Consider the following 15,000-nt stretch of genomic DNA (forward strand, 5'->3'; position numbering starts at 1 on the left):
GAGGAAAGTTGATGAAATAATCGAAAACACGGGAAGGATACAATATGCCTGTTTACCAATATTCTGAGACGGCATCAACGCATTTACCGATGCCTAAGATCGGAGACATGAACACGTCCATCCAGGTTGCCATTTGGAAAGCCATAACATTGTCTATAACAGAGCTCAGCGTCGGCTTTAACTTCACATTGGCTTATAGAGCGTACATTCACGAGGCCTCCAAGATCGTCATGGTTGTAACCATATTCTATGCTGTCATTCACAACCGCAGTGGCCCTCAACTCCACTTTCCACACTGTTGCTTTAGGTAATATTTCTTCACGCAAGTAATATATATTTACTAATGGCGGTAGTTTCTTCATTCGATTAAAAAACAATAAGATTGTTTACATAAAGTATCCTAAGGCCCCATTTCAAATGCCCTTAACAAGGACTAAATATATATGGAATTCCTGGTAAGTAGCGAGGTTCTAGTTTGTCGCCAACAGAACTAACCTCATGTTTTTGCTGTGGCATCCCTGGAAGCCATATAGACGTACATACACACTTTAGCTAAATGTGAAGTCAAACCGCATTATTAAGGAGGACACTACGTTAGGTTACCCGCACGGACACCTGTATGCGCCACACGCCCTCACCTATGTCCACACCCACGGCATCGGCAAGAGGGAGGCTGAGGCCGAACCAGAGCCTCACTACAGAGGATATGGCTATGGCCTTTACCGACCCTATCGTTTTGGTTTCTACCGTCCATCTGGCTATGGGCTATGGCTATTGCAGACCTTTTTTTGGCTATGGATATTATGGGTGAATCATTTTTCAACATGAGATCATATCGAAGAGAAAACTAAAGACGTAAAGATTTCATATAAATTACATAAATATCAGGAATATGTCTTTTAATGATAAATACTGACAGCTGAGATTTCAAGGGAAAAACATAACGAAGGATTTATTTATCAAGGTTATCATCAGCAAGCAAACCGATTAAGAAAAAAATAACATTATATCAATATAAATATAAACTTTATATATGTGTGTGTATGAATTTGCATGTATATATATATAGATAGATGTATATATGCATGTATGTACCATACATTTAATTTAGCGTCTAATTTCTTAGAATATTCACGCATTTTGGAATCTTATACTACAATGCCTATGTTTTGAAGAATAAATGAGGCATTACAACCTCCGTCATGATGATCATCAGTGCTATTACACCTCGCCTGCTTGTCGCTCCAGAAAACCGAGGCGTGGACACAGGTGTTGTGGGCGGAGTCAGATGGTATATAAGTCGTGTCCATCCTTCCTTCGCCACTCCACACCCTGAAGCCTCCGCCATGAAGTTCCTGGTAAGATTTTGTTTCGATGTTCATGAAAGTATCATTACTTATTCTTTAGATATTAAAGCATCTGATAACAAACTGTGCACCGAGGATTCTAAATTTAATAGCGATTACATTAAAGTACTGTACTAATTAGTGTTCTGATCGAGAGTAAAATTTAAATAGTTAAGTGAATGCATCACAAAAAAATTATTTTCTTTTTAAACTTTCTTCGCAATGCAAAATTCAAAGTCATATCAGAAGCGTATGTGCTTTTTTCTCCAGGTTCTAGTTCTGTTGGCTGTCGCCGTGGCAGCAGAGCAGAAGAGGGAAGCTGAACCCCATTACGGATATGCTGGACACTACGGCCACCCTTACCGTGCGTATGGCTATGGCTACGTTGTCCCTGGAGGCCATGTGCACGTACACGCTGTAGCTAAACGTGAAGCCGAACCAGAAGCTGAACCACATTACTTTGGAGGACACTATGGAGGCTACGGCTACCCCTACGGACACCTCTATGCCCCTCACGCCCACTCCTACGTCCACACCCACGGCATCGGCAAGAGGGAGGCTGAGGCCGAACCAGAGCCTCACTACGGAGGCTATGGCTATGGCCTTTACCGACCCTATGGTTTTGGCCTCTACCGTCCATTTGGCTACGGCCTTTACCAACCTTTTGGCTATGGATACTACGGGTAAATCATTTCCGTCATATTCCCAATATCGAAAAAATAAAGTCATGCATTGACTATGCTCGTATTTCCAAATCCATGAACAATGAATACCATGTCATTAATAACAATGAGATACACGTGGAGAATTTAAATATTAAGAACCCCAAGCTAAAACAACAATTTGATAGTCAAGAGATATTTTGCCTTTTAAAAACAATGAGCTCATTACTGAAATGAGTCTTTTAATGCAAAAATGGCAGCTGGAAAAATAAGAATACAAAAATGAAAGCAATAATGAACGTTTAATAGCCAAATGTCGATGTACCATCAATATTTATAAATTATCAAAGAGAGTTTCAGTGTGAGAAAGAGAGAAAAGATATTCATATTATTTCGACTCCCACGCACATTTGTGAACATACAGAAGGTTTGAACATATACATTTGTACTGCAAATATATATATGTATATGTATATGCATATATACATAAATGTCTAAAGATTATATATATATATGTGTGTGTGTGTGTGTGTGTGTGTGTGTGTGTGTGTGTGTGTGTGTGTGTGTGTGTGTATGTGCACATGAATAGCCGTAGGCATATCCATATATATATATATATATATATATATATATATATATATATATATATATATATATATATATATATATATATGTATATGTATATATATATATATATACATATATAGGTTATATACGTATAAAAAACACATGTACGATAATTTTTTTTTTTTTTTTTGTGAACTAATTGTCTGTCCATAAATAATAAGGAGACTGTCTCCTAAGTTTAGTAAATAAAAGTTTTAGGTTACGAACGAAAATATTGTGATAACCAGATGTGATAGATAGATGTTATTATCTCCTTGTCTGTGGTGGAGCTGAACATTTACCAATACTATATAAATTCCTGATATGCCATTGCACTAGTTTTTTTTCATCAGACAACTTGGAATTCTTTAACAAAATTCTTTCCTCCTTTAATCTTTCCATTGTTAGGGAACAAACTTAATTCCTGTCTACTATTCAGTTCTGAGAGTTGTTAGCGCAAGATTATAACTCATGAAGAAGAAGGTTGATGAAATCGAAAACACGGGAAGGGTAGAATATGTCTGTTTACCAATATTCTGAGACGGCATCAACGCATTTACCGATGCCTAAGATCGGAGACATGAACACGTCCATCCAGATTGCCATTTGGAAAGCCATAACTTCTCTGCTGTCTATAACAGAGCTCAGCGTCGGCTTTAACTTCACATTGGCTTATAGAGCGTACATGCACGAGGCCTCCAAGATCGTTATGGTTGTAACCATATTCTATGCTGTCATTCACAACCGCAGTGGCCCTCAACTCCACTTTCCATACTGTTGCTTTAGGTAATATTTCTTCATGCTGGTAATTTATATCCACTAATGGCGGTAGTTTCTTCATTTGATTAAAAAATACAATAAGATTGTTTACATAAAGGATCCTAAGGTCCCATTTCAAATGCCCTAAGGCCCCATTTCAAATGGAGGCGTGGAAATAGGCGATCATCTGAACGAGGGAAGCCTTACTTTAAAACCCAACGTTCGCCAAGGCGAGCGATCACCAAGCGCTAGCACCTTGTATTCCTGCTAAAACTAGCGCTTCGGCGATTGGAAAAACGCGAAAAAGGCAAATTTGTTTCCATCTATGCACAGCGTCACCATAGCAACAATGTGATTCCTATATTATATTCCCAAATATGTTTCTAATTTATCATTTGAAAGCAAGAACATGGTATTCAATCACGGGAAAGGGAGGGCCAGACTGTTCCAATACGATCTTCCGCCAGCCCTGGCGAAAGATCGCCTTGCGAACACTTGCCATGCTTTTAATAGTACGAAATTCCCGATCGCCCGGCGAAATTGAACGCCAGCACTGGCGAAAGGTTTTAAAAGTACGGGCCTAAGTCATGACTATCCTTCCCTCGCCACTCCACCACCCAAAAGCCATGGAATTCCTGGTAAGTAGTGAGATTCTAGTTTGCCGCCAGCAGAACTAACCTGATGTTTCTGCTGTGGTATCCCTGGAAGCCATATAGACGTATGTACACACTTTAGCTAAGTGTGAAGCCAAACCGCTTTATTAAGGAGGACACTACGTTAGGTTACCCGCACGGACACCTGTATGCCCCTCACGCCCACTCCTACGTCCACACCCACGGCATCGGCAAGAAGGAGGCTGAGGCCAAACTAGAGCCTCACTACGGAGGATATGGCTGGTGCTTTTACCGACCCTATGGTTTTGACCTCTACCGTCCATTTGGCTATGGGCTGTGGCTATTACAGACCTTTTGGCTATGGATGTTATGGGTGAATCTTTTTTCAACATGAGACCATATCAAGAGAAAAATAAAGATATGCCCTGACTACCTTGCCTAACCGACACTATGATAAGCAATGCTACTAAACATATGCAGAACCTTTTCTAAGGCATAACTCATAAGATATCCGTTAACAATAAAAGGCATTTTAAAACAGATGTAAATATTTCATATTAATTCCATAGATACATTTCAGTAATATGTCTTTTAATGATTAGCATTGACAGCTGAGATTTCAAGGGAAAAACATAACGAAGGATTTTTATAACAAATTTATTATCAGCTAGCAAACCGAATAAGGAAAATAACATTATATCAATACAAATATAAACTTTATATGCATGTGTGTATGTATTTGCATGTATATATGGATAGATGGATGTATATATGCATGTATGTACCATACATATAATTTAGCGTCTAATTTGTTAGAACATTTACGCATTTCGGAATCTTATGCTACAATGCCTATGCTTTGAAGAATAAATGAGGCATTACGACTTCCGTCATGATGATCATCAGTGCTATGACACCTCGCCTGCCTGTCGCTCCAGACAAACGGAAGCGAGGACACAGGTGTTGTGGGCGGAGTCAGATGGTATATAAGTCGTGTCCATCCTTCCTTCGCCACTCCACACCCTGAAGCCTCCGCCATGAAGTTCCTGGTAAGATTTTGTATTGATGTTCATGAAAGTATCATTAGTTATTCTTTAGATATTAAGGCATCTGATACCAAACTGTGCACCGAGGATTCTAAAATTAATAGCGATTACATTAAAGTACTGTACTAATTAGTGTTCTACTCGAGAGTAAAATTTAAATAGTTTAGTGAATGCATCACAAAAAATCATTTTCTTTTCAAACTTTCTTCACAATGCAAAATTCAAAGTCATATCAGGGGCGTATGTGCTTTTTTCTCCAGGTTCTAGTTCTGTTGGCTGCCGTCGTGGCAGCAGAGCAGAAGAGGGAAGCTGAACCCCATTACGGATATGCTGGACACTACGGCCACCCTTACCGTGCGTATGGCTATGGCTACGTTGTCCCTGGAGGTCATGTGCACGTACACGCTGTAGCTAAACGTGAAGCCGAACCAGAAGCTGAACCACATTACTACGGAGGACACTATGGAGGCTACGGCTACCCCTACGGACACCTCTATGCCCCTCACGCCCACTCCTACGTCCACACCCACGGCATCGGCAAGAGGGAGGCTGAGGCCGATCCAGAGCCTCACTACGGAGGCTATGGCTATGGCCTTTACCGACCCTATGGTTTTGGCCTCTACCGTCCATTTGGCTACGGCCTTTACCAACCTTTTGGCTATGGATACTACGGGTAAATCATTTCCGTCATATTCCCAATATCGAAAAAATAAAGACATGCATTGACTCTGATCTTATTTCCAAATCCATGAACAATGAATACCATGTTATTAATAACAATGATATACACGTGGAGAATTTAAATATTAAGAACCCAAAGCTAGAACAACAATTTGATAGTCAAGATATATTTTGCCTTTTAAAAACAATGAGCTCATTACTGAAATAAGTTTTAATGCAAAAATGGCAGCATGAAAAATAAGAATAAAAAAATGAGAGCAATAATGAACGTTTAATAGCCAAATGTCGATATACTATCAATATTTATAAATTATCAAAGAGAGTTTCTGTGTGAGACAAAATATATCTATATTATTTCGACTCCCACACACATATGTGAACATACATAATGTTTGAACATACACATTTGTACTGCAAATATACATATGTATATGTTCATATACATAAATGTCTAAAGATTCATATATATATATATATATATATATATATATATATGTGTGTGTGTGTGTGTGTGTGTGTGTGTGTGTGTGTGTGTGTGTGTGTGTGTGTGCACATGAATAGACGTAGGCACATCTATATAATATGATATATGCGTATGAAAAAAACACAAGTACGATGATTTTTTATTTGTAAACTAATCGTCTGTCCATAAATAATAACGAGATTGTCTCCTAAGTTTAGTAAATAAAAGTTTTAGGTTACGAACGAAAATATTTTGATAACCAGATGTGATAGATAGAGGTTATTATCTCCCTGTCTGTGGTGGAGTTGAACATTTACCAACACTATATAAATTCCTTATATGCCATTGCACTAGTTTTTTTTTGTTTTTTTTTTCATCAGACAACTTGGAATTCTTTAACAAAATTCTTTCTTTAAGCTTTCCACTGTTAGGGAACCAACTTAATTCCTGTCTACTATTCAGTTCTGAGGGTTGTTAGCGCAGGATTATAACTCATGGAGAAGAAAGTTGATGAAATCGAAAAGACGGGAAGGATACAATATGCCTGTTTACCAATATTCTGAGACGGCATCAACGCATTTACCGATGCCTAAGATCGGAGACATGAACACGTCCATCCAGGTTGCCATTTGGAAAGCCATAACTTCTCTGTTGTCTATAACAGAGCTCAGCGTCGGCTTTAACTTCACATTGGCTTATAGAGCGTACATGCACGAGGCCTCCAGGATCGTCATGGTTGTAACCATATTCTATGCTGTCATTCACAACAGCAGTGGCCCTCAACTCCACTTTCCACACTGTTGCTTTAGGTAATATTTCTTCACGCTGGTAATTTATATTCACTTATGGCGGTCCTGCTGTTGTTTCTTCGGTCTATTAAAAATACAATAAAATTGTTTACATAACGGATATTAAAGCCCCATTTCAAATGCTTTTAACAAAGACTAAGTATAAGATCATATGGATTACTGGACATGACATGCAGAAACATTCACGGGGTATGTGTCTCTAATTAATATTTGATCAGAATATTGCAATATCAGATTAGAGTTTCAACTCTTTTTTACATAAAATCATCAAACTGATGTCATTATATTACCATAAAAAGGGTGATAATATCTATACAGATACGTGGTTAAAACTAGGCTTTAATTCTATACATGCATTGTATACATATCTGGTTATTTAGTCACATGCATATAATTGTGACTTTATAAACACGACGGCACACACACACACAAACATACGAAGAGAAACATATATACACAAATAAAGACACATATTCATACGCAATAATATATACATATTCATTATAACAATTTCCATGTTATCGTGAATAATGAATTATAGCAGAGGCTAAATTCTTAATTTTCATAGTGTTTATCTGATACTAAATCCCATTTCTTTGTCGTTCAAGGCAACTGGAGGCGTGGCAACAGGTGTAGTGAAGTCAGATGTTATAACTTAGAGACATAAATCATATCCATCTTCCCTCGCCATTCAACAACCCACAAACTCCGACATGGAATTCCTGGTAAGCAGCGAGGGTCTAGTTTGCCGCCAACAGAACCAACTCAGTCGATATATAAGTGTGAAGCCAAACCGCATTATTACAGACACTATGTTAGGTTTCCCCTACGGACACCTCTATGCCCCTCACGCCCACTCCTACGCCCACACCCACGGCATCGGCAAGAGGGAGGCTGAGGCCGAACCAGAGCCTCACTACGGAGGCTATGGCTATGGCCTCTACCGACCCTATGGTTTTGGCTTCTACCGTCCATTTGGCTATGGGCTATGGCTATTACAGACCTTTTGGCTATGGATATTATGGGTGAATCTTTTTTCAATATGAGACCATATCGAAGAGAAAAATAAAGATATTCCTTGACTACCTTGCCTAACCGACACTGTGATAAGCAAAGTTACTAAACATATACAGAACCTTTTCTGAGGCATAACATAAAATATCCGTTAACAATAAAAGACATTTTAATACTTTAAAACAGATGTAAAGATTTCATATATATTCCATAGATAAAATTCAGTAATGAGTCTTTTAATGATTAACACTAACAGATGAGATTTCAAGGGAAAAACATAAGGAAGGATTTTTATATCAAGATTATCATCAGCAAGCAAACCGATTAAGAAAAATAATATTATATCAATATAAATATTAACTTTTTAAACATGTGTGTATGTATGTGTGTGCATGTATGTATATATATATATATATATATATATATATATATATATATATATATATATATATATATATATATATATATATATATATATATATATATATATATATATATATATATATATATATATATATATATATATATATATATGGATGAATGAGTGTATGTATCCATGTATGTACCATACATATAATTTAGCGTCTAATTTGTTAGAATATTCACGCATTTCGGAATCTTATACTACAATGCCTATGCTTTGAAGAATAAATGAGGCATTACGACCTCCGTCATGATGATCATCTGTGCTATTACACCTCGCCTGCTTGTCGCTCCAGACAAACGGAGGCGAGGACACAGGCGTTGTGGGCGGAGTCAGATGGTATATAAGTCGTGTCCATCCTTCCATCGCCACTCCACACCCTGAAGCCTCCGCCATGAAGTTCCTGGTAAGATTTTGTTCCGATGTTCATGAAAGTATCATTAGTTACTCTTTAGATATTAAGGCATCTGATACCAAACTGTGCACCGAGGATTCTAAAATTAATAGCGATTACATTAAATTACTGTACTAATTAGGCTTCTGATCGAGAGTAAAATTTAAATAGTTTAGTGAATGCATCACAAAAAATAATTTTCTTTTTAAACTTTCTTCAGAATGCAAAATTCAAAGTCATAACAGGAGCGTATGTGCTTTTTTCTCCAGGTTCTAGTTCTGTTGGCTGCCGCTGTGGCAGCAGAGCAGAAGAGGGAAGCTGAACCCCATTACGGATATGCTGGACACTACGTCCACCCTTACCGTGCTTATGGCTATGGCTACGTTGTCCCTGGAGGTCATGTGCAAGTACACGCTGTAGGGAAACGTGAAGCCGAACCAGAAGCTGAACCACATTACTACGGAGGACACTATGGAGGCTACGGCTACCCCTACGGACACCTGTATGCCCCTCACGCCCACTCCTACGTCCACACCCACGGCATCGGCAAGAGGGAGGCTGAGGCCGAACCAGAGCCTCACTACGGAGGCTATGGCTATGGCCTTTACCGACCCTATGGTTTTGGCCTCTATCGTCCATTTGGCTACAGCCATTACCGGCCTTTTGGCTATGGATACTATGGATGAATTCTTTGGAACATGAAGCTATATCGAAGAGAAAATAAAGGCATGCACTGACTGTCGTCCTAACTTCAACTCCTTGCATAACCGATATTATGATGAGCACTGCTACTGAACATATGCAGAACCTTTTCTAGGGTATAACTCATAAAAATATCCCTTATCTATAAAATGAATTATAATAGCTTAAAATAAATATAATTAATTGATTGCATAGATGCATCTCAGTACTGACAGCTGAGATTTCAAGGAAAAGAATATATATATATATTAACGAATGATTGATGTTTTTCATCAAATTCATCATGAGCAAACTAACTGATTAATGACAATAAATAACGTATCAACATAAATATGAATTTGTAAAAGTATGAAACTTATTTAAGATTGGTAAAAACAATAATTCTAATGATATATATGTGTATGTGTGTTTGGTCTTGGATAATCCTGGGAATTTATAGAATAAATGTACATAGATATATCTCATAATGATAAGTAGATACACTAAAATAGAGATATATACTAGTTACCATTTCTCTTAAGGGATGGAAAAGGAGAATGTGAAATTCACAAAAAAATTGAAGATATTTAATATGAGACAGAACAAGAATTCTTTAATATGAAAAGATTGAAATAGAAGGTGAAAAATATCTCTTTCAACATGACTAAATTTGGTGTTCTATATATACTAATATATCCTTGTGTGTGCGTGTGTGTGTGTGTATACATACATACATACATATATATATATATATATATATATATATATATATATATATATATATATATACATATATATATATATTTATGAATATATGGATATATATATATATATATATATACATATATTAAGGTATATATCTATATATGAACATATATCTAGATATATAGATATCTATATGTGTGTTTATGCATATTCAATATATATATGTACATATACGCATATACATATACTGCGTATATATACATATATATATATATATATATATATATATATATATATATATATATATATATATGTATATATATATATGTATGTATGTATGTATGTATGTATCACTGGTATATAACATTTATTGTAAGTATATATATATATATATATATATATATATATATATATATATATATATATATATATATACCTATACATCTATATATACACATATACATATATCTAATCTATAAACACAGATATACATTTATATACATATATATAAATATATACATATATATATGCATAGCTATACCAATATATATATATATATATATATATATATATACATATATGTAAGTATATATATATATATATATATATATATATATATATATATACCTATACATCTATATATACACATATACATATATCTAATCTATAAACACAGATATACATTTATATACATATATATAAATATATACATATATATATATGCATAGCTATACCAATATATATATATATATATATATATATATATATATATATATATATATATATATATATATATATATATATATATATACATATATGTGGGGGGGTGAGTGTATGTATATATGTATGTCTGTAAAATATATATATACAAATGCCGATTTTCCACACCTATATACAAATATAAAGCGCACACAAATACAGAAATATATGTTTGTTTGTTTTCTGAATAAAAAGGTTTATGCTTGAATATTGATATATATTCATTCATGTGCGTATCTAGTTATATATGCATATGGTTATTCATCTCTATATATAAACATCTATACAAATATGTGTGCGTGTGTGTGAATGTGAATCTCTTTATGTGCACATAGATATAAAAACAATCACAAATATGTATGTATATGTACGGGTGTAGATTTATATATAGCGTATACATACAAACTTAAGCACGTGTGTGTGTTCATTTATAGATGTGTGCATATATATATGTAAATGTGTATATGTATGTATATATGTGTATACGTATACATAAGTAAATATGTACATGTATATACATATATACATACATTTTTATATGCGTATTTGTATGTTTGCATGTATATATGCATGTATAAATGTATGTAAGTAAATGTACTATACATATAGATTATCATTAATTTGTCAGAATAAAATTCACGCATTTTGGATGACCTTACCACTTATTCAACAATGTCTAAGCTCTGAAGAATAAATGAGGCATTACGACTTTGGTCATGATGATCATCAGTGCTATTACACCTCGCCTGCTTGTCGCTCCAGACAAACGGAGGCGAGGTCACAGGTGTTGTGGGCGGAGTCAGATGGTATATAAGTCGTGTCCATCCTTCCTTCGCCACTCCACACCCTGAAGCCTCCGCCATGAAGTTCCTGGTAAGCAGAGAGCGCTTGGTTTGTTGTTTGAAACTATTGCTTGCGTTTTAAAATGATAGAGCAGCGGATCCCAAACTGTGTGCTGCGGTGATTTCGAGTACCATAAGTGGTTTCGAAGGATGACAATGTTCCTCTCTTGCCTTTAGTAATTGCATAATGCAAAATGAAGTATAATGAATCTATGATTTCACTAGCAGTTCATCGACCCAATCTAATGTTTGGATAAATTTATTCTGGGGTAAAATGGAAATGCAGGATTGTTTAGGAAAAGCTGCCTTAAGAAGGACGTGAGTTTTGGATGTCTCTCTCACTTTCTGAAACTAAGAAAAAAGGAAAGAAAAAAAAAAACAATGATAAAAAAATCCAATAGACAAGTAGATAGATCATAGTTCGTAAAATCTAGAGAAAATGGATTAAGACAAATAATATTAGTTTGTAAAGAAACCACACAGACGTTGACTGCTATGAAAATGGAGGAGCAGGTGTATCAATGCTGTATGAATGCGTCCTGTAGAGAAACGCAAGGTAGTGTGTATATGTGTGTGGTCAGTAGGTGAGTGGTCGCGGGGATAGAAGTATTTTGTAGAGACATGTTTGTAATTAGATATTATGTTCATGATACTTACATATTTATGCATTTGCCTGTGATTACACGTTGCGTGGAAATGCTTACACAATGTATATACTATTCACCTGACGTCGGCAACCCAGCCTTCGCTTGCATAAATGACATTGCTGCAACCTAATATATGTATGCACTGGGACTTTACTTTTGTGTAAGTTAGACAATTTGTTTTCCAAAGCTATCCATTTCCATTTAAACATGTTCTATACCGTGTATCATGTACATATCCATATGCATGTAAAATTAGAACCTCACTTTGTTTACCTTTACTTGCTTTATGATTTTGGTCTCTATTGTCCATTTTGTTCTGAATGTTATGGGTGAAAACTTATAAAATAAGCATCAACAAATTTTATTCTTAGAAGAAAAATATACATACGCAAATTAGCTTGCAAAAAAGTTACATGAGTGAAACCGATCCCAGAACATTTGCATACTATCAACTCCCTCTCACTGTTCATTCAGATATACACTAAGAAAGTAACTGTCTACTTCTTTCCCAGGTCCTGGTTCTGTTGGCTGTCGCCGTGGCAGCAGAGCAGAAGAGGGAAGCTGAACCCCATTACGGATATGCTGGACACTACGTCCACCCTTACCGCGCTTATGGCTATGGCTACGGCGTTCCTGGAGGTCATGTGCAAGTACACGCTGTGGGGAAACGTGAAGCCGAACCAGAAGCTGAACCACATTACTACGGAGGACACTATGGAGGCTACGGCTACCCCTACGGACACCTGTATGTCCCTCACGCCCACTCCTACGTCCACACCCACGGCATCGGCAAGAGGGAGGCTGAGGCCGAACCAGAGCCTCACTACGGAGGCTATGGCTATGGCCTCTACCGACCCTATGGTTTTGGCCTCTACCGTCCATTTGGCTACGGCCTTTTCCGACCTTTTGGCTATGGATACTATGGATGAATTCTTTGGAACATGAAGCTATATCGAAGAGAAAATAAAGACATGCACTGACTGTCGTCCTAACTTCAACTCCTTGCATAACCGATATTATGATGAGCAATGCTACTAAACATGTGCAGAACCTTTTCTAGGGTATAACTCATAAAAATATCCCATATTTATAAAAGGAATTATAATAGCTTAAAATAAAAATAATTAATTGATTGCATAGATGCATCTCAGTACTGACAGCTGAGATTTCAAGGAAAATAATATATATATTAACGAATGATTGATGTTTTTCATCAAATTCATCATGAGCAAGCTAACTGATTAATGAAAATAAATAACGAATCAACATAAATATGAATTTGTAAAAGTATGAAACTTATCGCGTAAATTAAGGATGGAAATTCTGATGTTTTAGATCTGAAAATTTCAAATGGAGCTGATATTTAGGATTGGTAAAAACAATAATTCTAATGACATATATGTGCGTGTGTATATGTGTTTGGTCTTGGATAATCCCGGGAATTTATAGAAAATATATTCATAGATATATATCATAATAAGTAGATACATTAAAATACATATATATAGTAGTTACCATTTTTCTTAAGCGATGGAAAAGGAGAATGTGAAATTCACAGAATTGAAAATATTTAATATGAAACAGATCAAGAAATCTGTAATATGAAAAGATTGAAATAGAAGGTGAAAAATATCTCTTCCAAAATGACTAAATTTGGTATTCTATATATACTAATATATCCTTGTGTGTGCATGTGTGTGTGTGTGGATATATACATATATGTATACATACATACATACATATATATATATATATATATGAATATATGGATATATATAATGTATACATACACATATATAGATATAAAGCTATATATGAACATATTTATAGATAGATAGATAGATAGATATAGATATATAGATATCTATATGTGTGTTTATGCATATTCAATATATATATATATACATATACTGCGTATATATATATATATATATATATATATATATATATATATATATATATATATATATATATATATATACATATACTGCGTATATATATATATATATATATATATATATATATATATATATATATATATATATATATATATATATATATATATATATATATCACATTTACATATGTATGTATGTATCACTGATATATAACATTTAATGTAAGTATATATATATATATATATATATATATATATATATATATATATATATATATATATATATATATATATTTATATATATATATATATATACCTATACATCTATATATACACATACATATGTCTAATATATAAACATAGATAAACATTTATATACATAAATATACACATACATATATACATACATATATGCATAGCTATACCAATATATATATATATATATATATATATATATATATATATATATATATATATATGTGTGTGTGTGTGTGTGTGTGTGTGTGTGTGCGTCTGTGTGTGTGTGTGTGTGTGTGTGTGTGTGTGCGTCTGTGTGTGTGTGTGTGTGTGTGTGTGTGTGTGTGTGTGTGTGTGTGTGTGTGTGTGTGTGTGTGTGTGTGTGTGTGTGTATATGTATATATATATATATGT

General features: G+C 34.9%; 2 protein-coding genes across 2 annotated transcripts; both read left to right on the forward strand.

Annotated features, from left to right (window-relative positions):
* The first annotated feature begins 1,205 nt into the window (after positions 1–1,205).
* Positions 1,206–2,056, forward strand: LOC138862602 (prismalin-14-like). The gene is made up of 2 exons (XM_070125052.1): positions 1,206–1,358; positions 1,617–2,056. The coding sequence occupies exons 1-2, from the start codon at positions 1,206–1,208 to the stop codon at positions 2,031–2,033; spliced, it is 570 nt and encodes a 189-aa protein (XP_069981153.1). The 3' UTR covers positions 2,034–2,056.
* Positions 2,057–11,810: 9,754 nt separating this feature from the next.
* LOC113830486 (keratin-associated protein 19-3-like) lies at positions 11,811–13,381 on the forward strand. The gene is made up of 2 exons (XM_070125053.1): positions 11,811–11,836; positions 12,965–13,381. Exons 1-2 carry the CDS (start codon positions 11,825–11,827, stop codon positions 13,379–13,381), a joined length of 429 nt encoding a protein of 142 aa, XP_069981154.1. The 5' UTR covers positions 11,811–11,824.
* Positions 13,382–15,000: the final 1,619 nt, after the last annotated feature.

The sequence above is a fragment of the Penaeus vannamei genome, chromosome 9 (assembly GCF_042767895.1).
Source record: "Penaeus vannamei isolate JL-2024 chromosome 9, ASM4276789v1, whole genome shotgun sequence".
Lineage (NCBI taxonomy): Eukaryota > Metazoa > Arthropoda > Malacostraca > Decapoda > Penaeidae > Penaeus > Penaeus vannamei.

Coding starts and splice junctions, on each gene's coding strand:
- LOC138862602 (XM_070125052.1), top strand. CDS start 1,206: ATGATCATCAGTGCTATTACACCTCGCCTGCTTGTCGCTCCAGAAAAC. Junction 1,359..1,616: donor CCTCCGCCATGAAGTTCCTG/GTAAGATTTTGT, acceptor TTTTTTCTCCAG/GTTCTAGTTCTGTTGGCTGT.